Source organism: Seriola aureovittata, chromosome 11 (genome assembly GCF_021018895.1).
Source record: "Seriola aureovittata isolate HTS-2021-v1 ecotype China chromosome 11, ASM2101889v1, whole genome shotgun sequence".
NCBI classification, from domain to species: domain Eukaryota; kingdom Metazoa; phylum Chordata; class Actinopteri; order Carangiformes; family Carangidae; genus Seriola; species Seriola aureovittata.
In genome coordinates this window covers 12,694,053-12,709,379 of record NC_079374.1, presented here as the reverse complement: position 1 = coordinate 12,709,379, position 15,327 = coordinate 12,694,053, and the positions used below count along the sequence as shown (strand labels likewise).

General features: G+C 39.8%; 1 protein-coding gene across 2 annotated transcripts in view; it reads right to left on the bottom strand.

The window, feature by feature from the left end:
* Positions 1-15,327, bottom strand: part of LOC130177548 (glypican-6-like) — a 102,138-nt gene that overhangs the window by 23,601 nt on the left and 63,210 nt on the right. The window contains exons 7-9 of one of the 2 annotated variants that reach the window (XM_056389398.1): positions 8,282-8,412; positions 7,467-7,610; positions 6,413-6,442 (exon numbers count right to left, since the gene is read on the bottom strand). In XM_056389398.1, the coding sequence (XP_056245373.1) occupies positions 6,413-6,442; positions 7,467-7,610; positions 8,282-8,412 (305 nt within the window). The remainder of the gene's footprint in view (positions 1-6,412; positions 6,443-7,466; positions 7,611-8,281; positions 8,413-15,327) is intronic. The other variant, XM_056389399.1, reaches the window with a different exon arrangement.

The window sequence follows — 15,327 nt, the reverse complement described above, 5'->3', positions numbered from 1 at the left end:
AAGATTCGAGTTTAAAACTTTCTTGCTGCGAGGCAGCGGTTCTACGCATTGATCCACCGTGCTGCCATGTTTTCTTATTGAGAGGGGAAGCCAGTGACTGCCTCTTTCTGACATGTCTTCCAGCTACTGAAATGCTCATGTGTAAGGTAAAGAGTGCAACAGACCTGAGGATACGACGCACCACAAGTTGTTGATCTAATATGACTGTGAAAGTGATTGCTCTTGGTTATTCTCTATAAAATACACCTCAACTCAAAAATGTGTTTTTGTTACTTCACTTGACCTTCAGACCTGCAGAGTGATGTATATGTTCACATTCATCTGCTGTTGAGGAAAGTTTCTCTTTGTTCACCTTAAAGTAAAACGAGTTGAGATCTGATGTCTGTGGCGACTTTCCTGCACTTGAGCAATTGTAGCGATGGAAATGGAGTAGGCTACAGCAACTAGAACTAGGGTGGAAAAACCTAGGAAGCATCAAAAAAATCTTTGTTCAGAGGAAGGATTACCATCTGAAAACGAAAGTAATCGACAGCGAGGACAAACACGGGTTACCACCGATGATTCTATCCTTGTTGGATAGCATTGAAAGAAGAGAAGGGACTGGGGGTAAACATGGATGTCACCTCATTACTCAGACAGGAGTAGGATATGTAACTATTACATTTACTCAATGTTAATTTCTCTGTAGTCATCAGTGCTTGTGTAATACTCTCAACGCCAGAGGGGGAGAGACTAAAATTCCGCACTGCAAGTTTAAAGCTGAGTTTAAGACGTGCATGTGCGAGCAGGATTTGGTGACGTCACAACTAGCTTGGACGCCAATCACGGTCCAATAAAAACCCATATAAGACACAATCTATCATTCCGAGCTCAAGGAGTGTCTTAAAACATTTCTCTGATTCATTTTATTTGAATAAATAAATATCAGAGGGCTGAAGAAGTAAAGAGCTTTGCAGTGTTTCACAAGAAAACAAACTGCAAAAGGTTAGACAAGGTTAGAAAAATAAACACACAATTTTCCGTTTTATCTTGTTAATCCACATGCAATCCCTCATATTTATCTTGTGACCCAAGGTTAGAAACCACCGTGAGTGTTTTCAAAAAGTGTCCGGCAGTTTGCCTGATGAGCATTTTCCACAATATTTTATGAAGTGTTTTTTTTTCAGTTTCAAGCAGGAGTCGGGAATTGCTGATGCAAGTTTAGACTAACCTTGGGGTGCATGTGTAAATGCATGCTGGATAGCCACTGTTGATTGTTGACTTTGGATTTAGGAAATGTTTACTTTATCCAACAGTACAAAAAATGAGGGTGAGACAGGCAGAGAGACAGTGAGAGGGGAGAGTCAGGAGTAAATTATGTCTGCGCAGATGAAAGGGGAGCTGTAATTTGTTTACAATTATAGCTTTTCCATTTGATGTGTGTTATTCAATCTTCAATCATGTTTGTGTGCATAGAAAAACAAAAATGTCAGTGCTGATTTTGAATATTAAAAATCAGGTGAAAACCGGATTGGACAAAATGCTAACAGGAACTATTGAGCTTAATCAATAATCGAAACCTCAATTGTATTTTCTCCTTTTTTGTCTTTTCTATTGCTGGGAGGATTTTTTTTTTTTTTTTTTTTGGAAAGTACTTGTTGCAAGAAGACGAACTGAGTCTTCTTGTAATTTGAAAGTGATGAAATTCAGTCAAAAATCAAATTTAGATTAACTGACCTTGCTGGGATTTTTTTTGTGAAGAGAGCTCTCTGAATTAATCAAGGATGTTCGAGCTGGCCAATGCTGCCTCCAGCTTCATTTATTAAAAATAATAGGAGTGTGTACATGAATAACCTTCAAGTTGCTAATGATGCCTTAATAAGTTCAATAAAAAATATGTGATACATCTGATTGAGTTTCAAGAAGTGTCCCATACTATTTACGGACACAAAGTCATGGATCAGAGGGTTAGGTTTTGACAAATATTGCTCCCTACAGGCTCTTTCTACAGTCTAGTCTTGTTTGTGTCTTGCCCTCATTGTTTATAGTGCCATACAGATAAAATATGAACCATGTATTACGCAAGGGCGACAAAGAGGACCAATAAAACTCCTCTAAATTGAACTTCACAAAACTTGTTACAAATGTCAAATTAAAAGCACCACCTCTTATCTTTAATGTGCCTCTGAGCCTGACAGTCTGTTGTGCCTTTATCCCCTCTTTGGACTTTAAAATCTCCATTTCTCTCGGAGCTTTGAGGGTGTGTGCTCTGACAGAATGTCAGGCAATTAAACAGTCATGGCTCATTGAGCTGGAGGTGGGCCCGCTCCTCCAGGCTCCTCTATAGGCAACAGAAGAAATGAATGCAGGCACTCCCTGCCATCCCTTGCACATTCTTTGACTTACCAGCCCAGCGGTAAATCCAGACAAGAAGTTCTTATCAAAGGACACTTTTAACTGTTGTCAACTTTCACAAGGCTGAGCAGTGTCACTGTCACGGGTAATTATCCTGTGCCAGAATGTAAACGAGGATAGTGTGTGGGACAACAAAGATGCGCTCTCACAGGGAACCCAGTCATGTCCCTGCTGGAGGATAAACACGTAAATGCTGTCACATTAATGATGGCACAAGGCAGCTGCTAGACGAGACTGCTACCTTTACAAATATTCCTAATGTACAGCACAGAGGAAAAATAAATAGCAGGGACAGTTTCAGTTAAGACATGCACACTGCCAGAAAGCATCAGGTAAAACCACAGGCACTGTGTTACTGTTTTTGTTTTTATTCCTCAAGCGTACCTGAGAAATAAAACCACCAAAGAACCATTTTATCAACCTACTCAGGCACTGCAGCATTGCCATATTGAAGATAGAGAATAACCAGGTTAATAACTATAGCTAATTAGTTGCTTTTCATAAAACAGTTACCACCATTGGGTTGGTTTCCTCCCAATGACCACCTACTGCTACAACTCAACTGTTTACATGTAACAAATATTAGCAATGTATCGTAACACAACCTCAGACAAATCAAAAGAAATATAGCGTATAGTGAAGACCACAACCTGCATGCTTCATTTGGCTTAAGTGACCGAGAATTATGAGCAAACCATTTTGGCACAGTCCGACTTGTTCAAGGAGCAGCGATGATGCAGAGCGTCTAATATGCAATAAACCATAATTGATTCCATTTAGTTTGACGAACTGTACTACACCAGTAACAAATCGCAATGCTGTTTCTTCTGCATGTTTTGCATGGTGCAAATTTACTTCAATGAGATCTCATGTGATCTGACTACCTCAGCAGTCAGTAATGACACACCAATATTCAGCATAAAATTCCTATTTTCTTCTGATAGAGGCTGCGATGTCAACAGCAACACCTCAATAGAAATTCATGTAAATTTTAAAAACTTACAAATGTACAAATGTAAGGTTATGACTAGAGCATTGATGCATTTTCAGGGCAGTTTTCTGTGTGTCCTTGCCACGCCTTTGCTTGCTTGCTTCACACTGTTAGATGTTTGACAGCTGGAGGTAAGCTGCAGGACACAGCAGATGCATTAGATATCTAAAACATATGACCTCAACCAAAATAATTCAGTCTTCCCCGGGCAACTTTAGCCGTCTTACTGTGCTACTGTGGCTGTTTCATTTACTGTATAATGGAAAAGCACTCAGCGTATAGTCAGTTTTCATTAATGAGATTACAGTTTAACGCTGCTTTTATAGTACTGATCTAACGCACTCATCAATTTCTGAACCATTTTAATAGTAAAAGTATAATGCAGGATAATTGTTTGAATATACCTTTAGGGGTCTCATATTTTACACTTTTCCGCTGTTTTATTTGAAGTTTTGATATCCATATGAAGATATATTTGTGGTTTTAAGTACCAAAAACCATCTCAGTGTAATTCAACAACCCTGGTGAGCCAATCAGAAGAGGGGCTCTTAGAGAGGCTCTTAGCCTTAGAAACCAAATCCTGCAAGGTTGGACGGTGGGTCCGGGTGGGTTGGACTTAGGGCACGGCTGAGGGTAGTGACAGAAGTCCTGACAGCCCATTTTAAGGCACAGTGTCTAAATATGGACTGTGTGCCTTTCTCTGTGGACTGAGCGCTTTGATACTTTCACAGCACTTATATAGAACCTAGACCGGCTTTATAATAAAAAAAAACTCATGGAAATCTCGCATTATACAATATGTGACCTTTAAATTGTATCTGGCCACAGAGGGACAAGTGTATTGTAAATTGTACCCTGTGACGTTATTAAAAGATAACATGTTTATGTCAAGCGGAATCTGGGACTGTAAAGTCCTTCTTAGATGAAGAAAAAGCATTGTTTTCTCATGTAATCTTACAATCTTATCTTTGTAGTTTGTATGATAAACATCCCCAGGCATCATGACCTCTTAACAATTGTATTTCTGTCTTCATTGGTAGCACAACAATATAAAAGAGACAGGAGATAGAGGAAGCGGAGGTTATGAGGAGGTGAAAGTTCACAACTGGGAACACGGCAGTTACGTGGTTAACCACATAACCCCCAGGACTTCGTTATTTCATCACGTAGTAACTACTCAGTAAGGTTAATCTTCTCATGCTTACAGATGCAGCACTGCTTTAGTGTGGCAATATCTACAGTATTTAACACTCATGTTCACAGCTCATTATCAGAAACCTGATCTAATGGTGCTAAAAACTTGTCACCAAGAAAAAAACATAGCTGTTGTTTGCTGTTTTTATATTTATGTCCATTAGCACGTTATTATAGCTTATATAAATAGGCAATCAAAGTGGTTGTTTTTCCACAGTGGCTTGATTAAACAGATATTTCCTCCTGGAGATGGTGGAGAGCTAAAAGTTGCCTGAAATACAACTCCAAATGAATGCAAATGTTGCTCTGTTGCCACGAGGTGTGTGCAATGGCAACTGTTTGCTTCCATGTTACACTACTTACAATGCTGGTGTTGAGTTTACAGCTTTTTTTGGTTTCCTCAAGCAGCCAATAAAAACAGTCAATGCAGGTTTAATTATTTGATAACATTTTGGACCTGGTTTCTCATTTGAAATGTCATATTCCAAAAAGAATTCAAACACTTACTGGAATTCCTAAATCTATGGAAAGAGTTTTTCAGTCTCAGGTGAAACCTGATTGCAGTTGAAGTGATGGATGTTAGCCTGAACGAGCCGAGAAACAAACCAAGCATGTTCTTTTTGTTTCTAAACACCTTTTACAATGTGTTTCAGAAATGTCACAATTTGCAGCTTCCGGTGGTCAGATCAGATCAGTGTGGATTCCTCAGGCATGCTTGCACTAAACCTTGACTGCACTGCTCAGCAGCACTTTATTATGGCTACCAATCCAATGGTTTGACACCTTTAACTAAAAGATTCATCTTTTTTATTTGGTTGTTTGCTATAAGTGCTGTGATTAATGTCCAGTGTCTTCTTGTATGTTGTGTGTGTGTGTGTGTGTGTGTGTGTGTGTGTGTGTGTGTGTGTGTGTGTGTGTGTGCGTGCGTGCGTGTGTGTGTGCGTGTGTGCCTGCTCGCTACTGTAAAGCAAATTTCCCCTCTAGGGACAATAAAGATCTTTGAACTCTGAACTCGAATGTTGATAATGAAATTTTCTACTCAGGTACACTGGTCTAGTTATCGTACATCGAAGGTAAGCTCCCGTCACCGAGCTCCGTTCTGTAGGAGTCTCTACGCAGGCTAATTGCCCGCTTATTCATGAGCAGTCTGGAGCCCCCACATGACTGTACCATTAGAGCAATTCCTGCTTCCAACACTCCCCCCATCAACTCCTCACAGTTCTCCCCTCTGCCGGCTCTGACGGCACAGGTCACCTGCTGATTGGTTGGCTTCCTCAAGGAGTTGACTCTATTAACTGTGGCATTGAGGGTCTTGGACTAGAATGTGTCTGGAATAGATATGGTAGTTGACGAAGGTTTATGTTGGATCTCCAGAGAGAAATCCTTGCTAGCTGAGGACACCATGGCATGTGTTCAACAATCCCTTTGGAGTTAGCAGCTCGACTGTAAAATACCGCGTTTAACAGCTGATACTCTGATACCGTAATACACCACAGTGGCCATTATCGACCTGTGAACAGTTCCTGCATTAGAGCCCCAGATAAATTAATGGAAAAATGCTCCTGGGTGGCAAGGAGCAGACGATATGTGACACTGAATCCCTCGTGAGATGAAAATGAGACTATAGCTGACACTTGTTCATGCCTACCACTGGGATTAACAGGACACAATGCTTGTTTACTGTAAGTCTCTGTAATGCTAAGAATACAGTCCTATGCTTCCCCATCCACACAATATTAATACAACATTTTCGCTTCCAGTCATAATACATTAAACAGTACCAGACAATAGTCCCCAAAAAGACAGAAATTAGTATAAAATTTTGAACCTTACACTGTGTTGCATCGCATTCCAAACAATCCTCTGGTTTGCAGCATAAAGGCAGGGAAACAGAAAGTCTTAATTAATTCAGTGTAGGTGGAGGAAATCATTGATGGACATACAAAGCTGAAAAAAGCAACCGCTGTATATAAGGCATCAAGAAAATGTGTGGAGAACGAATTAGATTGTGCAAAAACATAATTAGAATTCAATAAAACAAATAACTCATTTATTGTTGTGGGATTCCAAGAGCCAGATGGGGGGAAAAACTGCTGCTTTTCTAATTATGTTTTCATTAACTAAATAACCTATTATTAATCTGACAGAAAGCGCTAAGACATTAAGCTTGTTTTAAGCACTGTGAGAGAGAGTGCCATTTCACTAAAACTGATTGAATCACTTCAAGGGGTCAACAATGAAAAAAATGTTTTAGGGCCTTCTGACATAAATAGCTCTAAATAACGTATTTTTAACATAACTGAGACAGAATTTGAAAAGATTCACTTTGAAAAGGGCTAGAGGGGAGAAAGGAAGGGCAGTGTGGCTGCAGAGGTAATCCGTGATGAGAACTGTCTCTCAGCTGAATTGGACTGTCAGCTCCATGTTAACCTTTACCCTGATGCAGCATTTTAGGTTTCAAGGTTGTTTGAGATGGAAATCCATGTATCAAGATCCAATCCAGCAAACATACAACTAATCTGATAGAAAATAAAGGTGTTCTTTACAGCAAACAATTGATATGGTCAGCCTCGCAAAATCTATCCATCTATCTTCTTTCATCCCCTTCTTTTCTGTTGTCCAAGCAAACAGAGATGAGAAGGGGACTGAATACAGTGCACCGCACCTTCCACTGCCCTCTTGGGGTAACGCTGTTGATTCGTTAACAAACACAAATCAATAAGGGGCCTTGAATGGAAGACAAGTACAAAGAATTAATTTCCGGCTCCAGGGCTTACGATGGCAAATCACCCGCTTTAATCAACAGTGTCAAGTCAGAAAGACAAATGATGTTTACACTCAAGCAGTGTCTTGCCTGAAAATAGCAGCATTGGCTCTATCTCCTTACCAGTCTGTCTAGGCTTGTGCCAGCTGCAGTGGTAGGCCGCTCCTCTGGGCTGTATGGCCTGAAGCGGGCGTTGAACACATCCGAAACACCACGGGCAGACCTAGTCATTCCTGCGGGTTTTGGCTGGCCACAACCTTGAAAAACCTGCAATTACAAAAACATGGGCACCCAATTGTCAGGGCTTTAAATTACTTTGGATGCGGAAAATAGGGAAAACATGCTGTTTTGTTAAGGCCTTGTGAAGCATTCACCCCACATTACCGGCGTGACAGTACTCTACGTCAAGTTGAGGTAACCATGTTGATAGGTGATTCAACTAGGAGCCGTGACCAATGCTATTTAAGATGATAGAGTTAAGTTTTTACAGGCTTTTGGGAAAACACAACATATACTTAAACCATAAACAAAACTGCATCTGCTGCTTGGGAAAGCCAACAGAGCATTTAGCTTTGAATGAAAATTGGCATCTAAAACTATGTGGGCAGAAGAAAAAATCTTCACAACCACCCTACATTTTTTTTCTTTCTGACTACAATTTTGTGGGCAAAGAAAAAATGCAGTAAAACACAGGAAACACATTAACTACTGTTAGTCAAACTAAGATTCTCTGACCAAACTGAAACATATAATTCAAATACAAGACCTAAACTTGGACATAATTAGAACGTGTTGTACTACACACCTTAGGCACAGCCCAGGATGACTTACAGCAAACTCCCCTCTTACTGGCTATTCAATTTGTGAGAAGTTGGACTTCAACAATCTGTGTGAGGTGTTACTTAAGTTCTCTGGGGGAATAAAGCTAATTGACATACCCTGTAGGAGACCTGGGCACTGTTATCTTGCATATTCATGATGGCCTCTGAAATCTTGACATCAATAGGCTCCATGACAGATTCAATGTTGAAAGGTCCCTCCAGCCTCTGCGCCACCAGCAGCATGGCATCTGTCATAACAGTGGATAAGAAAGTGGGGTGATGTATGGTGGAGGAGGAGGTGCAAACAGACACACATTCAGTTGAAGAAACAGTTTTTACTGGTATCTAAATGGTCAAGCACTCACACACAGAAAACAACCTTCAAAAGGGCAAAAAGTTTCTTGAGCACGCCACGCAGTGATTTTAATCTATTTGGAAAATGATTGGATTGGAATGTGACCGACCATCTCTATTTTCAGTCAATATTTTTAGTAAGATGTACTATGTGGTCCCCTTAAAATGCTTAGTGATGCATTCCTGTCATGTCTGATGTGGCAGGGTCCAATATTATTAGCACTGGAGAGAACACAGCGCACTGCAACTTAAGAAAACACAAGTAAACGGAGAAACCACGTTCACTGGTTTCATTACACATTTAGACATGCATCTGCAAATGTGGGAAATACAATCAGAAAAACAAGCAAAAGGGATTCCACTTGTGTCTATTCTATTCCTTCAATCATTCATTCATTCAGTTGTGTTGCATATGTTTTTTGGCTGGAATGTAATTGCAGGGCTAGGCCTATAAATGTGAATGCTGCTGACTGACTGACTGAATGATGCATTTACACCATTGGTCAGTCAAATGCTGTGCGACTGAGTGATAAAGTTACACCACTGGTTTGCAGCCTGAGTGTTTCAGGAGTTTTTCCACTAGTTGTTGTTCTTTCTAAATGACTTTCCACACCTCTTTAGTGTTTTTTTTTCATCAAAAAACCACCTAGCAACAAATCTAGCGAGGCACACCTCCGTATGCTGACCGTATGGCAGCTCACGTGAATGACCTTCTAACTAAATCACAGCACAGCCCTAGGCTTCAACTTATGTGTATGGTGATTTTGATTGTAATAAAATCAGGATTTTAGCAGCGCAGAGCAGCACCTTGGAAATGGCTTGGAAGTTAACATATAGACTTAATAGGTCACGTTTCAGTCACTATTTCAAACAGAAAAACATGTAAATAAGAATTGAAAAAAATAAGCTTTATTGGGAATTTGGCTCTATTAAACTATTGTATATGTGAGCACAGAGTGTATAGGAGAGAAGCAAACAGATAAATAAGAAATGCTAATACGACGTGGTCCAGCCATACACTATGTTTTGACCTCGTCTTGCTTCATTTGTTACCGTTTTCCCAAGTTGCAGTGTGTCAGGATCTGTCAGCTTGCACAGAAAATAAGAAAAAAAACAAAAAGAGAAAAAAGCAAGTTGATTGCACAAAGAAAAATGTGTTTTTCCATACTGTATTGCAGAATTCCATTTGTATGAATTTAGTCAAATGCTAAAATGCTATACCTACCTAATTAGTATGATAACAATTAATTGATCAATAAAAGATTTACCAACAGTTTAAGCAGTTTTTCATGCAAAAAGACCAAAAGTGGTTCTTGGTTCTGAAACGTGAGGATTTGCTGGTTTTATATTAGTGTAAATTGAATATGTTTGCATAATGCCCTGTTGGTTGGATAAAACAAGGAACTGTCAATGTCACTTTGAGCTCTGAGAAGTGGTGGTGAACAATTTTCTGACATTTAAAAAAGGCAGACAGTTCATCAATTAATACAAACAATAATGACAATATTAATAATAATTTTATGTAACCTTTCACTGGAGGTCATAGCATTAAACAACAAACTATTGTGTCTCGGCTTCTGATTACTAGACAGTTTTGTCAATTACCGCCGCCTTTGCATCACAGTCCAGTAACACAAACTTATGAGGCATGAATCCTTCTTGGGGCAAATTAAATTTTTATGTAGATCAATTTAATCAAGTCAACAATTTTTTTTTACTTATTTATTTTTTTTATGTTGCACGCAACGAATAACGCTGATGAGTCACAGATTTAATAGAACTTTTGAAAGCCAAGCACTTATTTACATCCGCTGTGGGCAATGAATACTAAAAGGTCAATGGCTCATTAATATCACCGTGTGGACACAAGCCAGAAGGCCTTGTTGAACATGAGACACTTTCCATTATCATCTCCTCAGAGTGCATTTGTTTTCCTCACTCTCAATTAACACCTCAGATCGCTTTAAAAAAAAAAAGACAAGAAAAGATTTTGCATTCAAAATACTTAATTAATTAATACTTATTTACAATTGTGATGATGCAGATTTCAGTTGGGTAAACATTTAGAGGCTAAGTGGGTTAATTAGTGCCACGAAACAGTGCTAAAGTGCTCCAAACCCCACAGCGTCTATATGTATACAGTATGTCTGTATGCCAAAGGCTTTGTAATGGCAGTTCTGCATTTGAGTGGGGTGCCACAGGGAGTTGGACATCACCAAACCACTAACTCATAAGTGTTCAAGTTCCAGACCTGGAGATGGTACTTAGACAGTCTGTCAGGAGAGTTTTCTCCATCCACAGACCTCCCAGGAAAAGACCTCAGCAGCAGGCTGTCTTAATGACTCTGCAATTACCTCCTTACTAAATAAGGTCATCCTGTCATTTAGAGACTACAGAAACAATGACATCTTCCATGCTTGTGCCTTAACTGTTGAACTAATCTGCACTGAAATGCACTAAGCAGCTTGTTGCTCTTTGAAACAATATATTTAATTTGGCTTGCTGCTCCCTTGACCCCACCCATCACTAGAGAATGGTATAATTTGTGGAGACACAGATAATATTTGAGGGAGGAGACCAAAGGACAGTGACTGAAATTGTGTAAGAAACACATGAGACAAAGGAACTTTCATCAGACACAGAACTCAGTTGTGAAAGGTGGCAAATGATTTAAAGAGGAAATAGGAGGCAAAGACTGTATATGTAAAAAAATAAATAAATTACACTGCAGGTCTTTGATAGGAGACCTGTCCAGCTTTTCACTCTTCTGGGACCTCAGATCACTGATGGCAGAGGAAAAGACAGCTCCATTTCCTTTCCAATTATGTCAAAGTCTGAGCCTTTGAAGAGCTCTTCTGTTTGTTTACACTGTGGATTGCAAATAGTCTGTGATGCTCGCTGAGATTTTAATATACAGACTACTGTACGTCAGTGCCAAATGGTTTCTCTACAGTAGAGCTCCAATTGAATCCAATGAAGAATTAAGATTTGTTAACATTGATTTGCTTTTTTGTCTTGTAGTTCTTGAAAATAATTTGAATGCGGCATTGCCATACAGCTTGCTGTTTAATCTGATTATGATGTAAATTCATTCATCTGCCTCAGGTACGTCTGCTTATTTTATAACAAACTCAAAAAAAAATCTAAATTCAAGCATAAGCTTAAAAACTGTCAAGTGCAAATACTGAATATTTAGGTCAAGGGAGCCAAGTGGGAACAACTCATTTCATAATAAGAGAAAAGAAGAGTGCCTCCAGCATCAGAGGCGATGGCAATCTTTCCCAACAATGGTGACTTATCTGCAACTTATCAGATGGGCTCGACAAACAGAGGGAGCCGGGAACTTTGTCTTCGTACCTAACTGAGGGAGAGCAGACAGAGACAAAAGAGGAGACAGGGAGAGAAAGACGAGAGCAGGAGAATGAGAAGTGGTGATGATTGGGTTGAGTCAGGCCAGGGTATGGCTTTTTTCCCAGAGGAAGAGGGGCTGCTGTGCCGCATGTGAAAAATTCTACCTACATGGAGAATTAATGACTCTCATTTATGAAGAGTGCATGAAGTCCAGTCCACAGTGGCCTAGCTGCCACTCTGAGCCAAATTTTCCCTGCATCACTTTTGCAGCACTGAGATAGGCCACTGGCCAGCCGGAGGAGATCTTGTTATCATCACGACACAGCCATGCAAATAGACACATCTTGCCCTATTCTTAGCTGAGGTTTCTAAAAACAACTGAGATTGTGCCTTACTGGATACAGACATGTAAAACTAAAAGACACACATGCTGCACAATGATCCAAATATTTTGTTTCACATCGGAGGTTAACATTTCAGTTTGTGGTGTGAAACATGCTTATTTGTGCTGTCTTGCTAAACGGCTAAAAAAAAATAAAAAATCTGAGGAGGTAATATTACTCTGGGCTCTGCCTCTTTATCGAGATTGATGTCCACTTAAATTCAGGCTATGTCAGCCAGCGGCAAGCCTCCAGCAGACAAGGACAAATAAGGAAAGTGAACAAGCCCATCTATGGCTCTTTGCCTGTGAAGAGCTCCACAGGATGAAAAATGGCTCTAGTGTAATTTGGATTCTGTAAAGCATAGCTCATCTGTGGGTCAGTCAACCAACTAATGGTGCTATATGAAATGGTGCGAAAATGGAAAGGAAAAAAATGCATGTTGTCATTTGGTCACACCGTAGCGGTCGAAAAAAAAAAAGAAAAGAAAAAAAGTCCTTAAACGTACACGTATGTGCACGTATGTGCACGGACACACACAAAGACACATTTGAACACACGCACACAGACAAATCTCTGCATAATGTTAAAAAAAGCATGACCTTTTAAAGCATTCATAGCAAAAGAACAGAGGCAAACTTTAAAAGTGTCTTCAAAAACAATATAATAATGTTTGTTGTCTTTGTCGACCCTCAGTGACTTTAAGGGACAGTCGTGGAAAAGGAGAATACTGTATATGAAAACTATCTTTTGCTAATACAAGGATTACAAAGGGCATGTCGTGACTATATAACAGCACACACAACAAGACTTCTTCATGAAGATGTAGCTCGCTGTTGTAACAACCTGCATTCAGGAGGATTGTAGCTACATTTGCAGCGTGGATCTTTGGACCACTTTGGTCCAAACTGAATATATAGCAAAAAATCTATTGGATGGATTGCTGTTAAATTTTCTACAAACATTCATTGTCCCCGGAAGACGAATCCATATCACTTTTGATATACATTGACTTTTACTCTGGCTCCACTATGAGTTTGTCATTTTTGGTTCAGATGAAATTAAATATTCATATCAGACATTCATATCCAATATTCAAGATTCTCAGAGGATGAATTCTAATGACTTTTCCTCTAGTACCAGCATGAAGTAATTTTTTCACTTATTCTTTTTTTTTATTAAGCATTACTTTAACTGGAAAGTTTCTATTGATATTTTATGTTTAAATATCTCTACATCTACTATGGATTGGGCCAAAACATGGCTGTAGATTTCTGTTCTTATTCAAAAATAAAACATGACACATTCATCATCCTTCCTTTTCTATTATTCTTGTACAAAGTTGTAATGGAGGGAAAACAGCACACTAAACAGTAAGCATAATGCAGAAGCCAAACTGGAGCATCACTGATACTGCACTGCACTGCTAATGAAACTAAGCAGCATAATCCAATAATGAGCCATTCATGAGCAGATCGTGTTACTAATGGAGTTGGGGATGTCATGGAATTTAAAGAAACAAACCCCCACCCACCCTTCACCCCCCCCACCCCCACCCCAGTCGGCGTCCTTGTTTGCACTTTATAAAAGCCACGTTACAAAGCTCAGTTGCGATGTGAACAGGCTCAACAGCCGAGCAGCTCCGAGCAAAGACAATGAAAGGTCTTGCTGCTCATGAACACACCAGAGAGAATAATTTCTCTCTCTCTTCAAAAAAGTGTTCTCTCTTTCTGCAGATTCGTAATTGCACAGGTGGGAAGTGAATCTGTAATTAGATCCGCTCAAGCACATCTTCATGTAACTGTGAGTGATTAGGCAAGCAAAGAACTATAAAACAAAATGGAAATTAATGTTGTCGCTACAGATGCTCTCGCACATTAAACAGAGTGAGGGCACAATGTTCACCCGGTGATGTCCTGTCAAGGAGCACAGTATGTTCTACAATATTTGTTTGACTTCTTTAGACTGATGACGTAACTGGGTGATACAGGCTGGGTGTACAATGTGGCAGTAATAACTCCAGTTTGAAGGCATATAATGTAATTTCCTCAGCCCTCAGTTTACCAGTTAATAGTTTTCTCACACATGGGAGAATTAATGACTTAGGGCTCTATTTTAACAGTCCAAAGAGCACAGTCTAAAGCCATGGTGCAATTGCTTTTAGGGCGTGTACATATCAACTTTTGCTCCTTTTTTTTTTTAACGGCGTAAAAAAACAGTCGCATGGTTCAAAAGGGTTGTTCTTAAGGCTCTAAATTAATCATGGGAGCGTTTTGGGGCGCAACATAAAATAAACCAATCAGAGTACCGTCTCCCATTCCCTTTAAAAGCCAGGCGCGCCTGCACCTTAGCAGATTGCTATTAAACGGCAATGTGTTTCCTACAGAATTACAGAATACTTGTGGCGAGTTGATTGCATATGTGACTGACCAGTGAGCCTAGTCGTGGCACAGGCACACAGCAGCTCTGTGCGCCCTCGAGGGGAAAGGAAGGACTGAGTGAATCAATGCCCCGCCCACAACTCTACGAAGAAGCAACGGCACAGATCACAACATTACATACATACAGTTTCTGTTCATTATGAAACTGTGGTGGGACAAATTTAGTCTTGGTGATGACTGGGAAACACTGTGGCAGATTTTCCAGGTCGTAAGAAAGAGCCTATGTTGGCGCATATTACTGTCTTGATAATGAGGCCCTTAAAAACAGTGAAACACTGTGCTGTTAATTTCAGACCAGGTGTTTGTTGGTCAATCGTGCAGTCTTTTGCCTCAAGATAGCAATGTGCCTGACCAGACCTCTTTTTTAAGACCAACACACACATGGACGCACAGATGGGCGCTAGTGTATATTTCCTATTTAAACAACGTGGTCTGCATCACCTGAAACTACCAAACACACCTACGTTTCACTTTGCGATGGGTGTAACTTTTATCAACGGTGGCTCCATTTCAAATACACTGCAAAAAAGCCAATAAAAATATATCTTATTTAAGGGTTATTAAATATAATCTTCTTCATATGCAAGCTCAGTAATCTTCAAGCACCTTTTGAAACTTGTTTCAAGGTACATTTTCT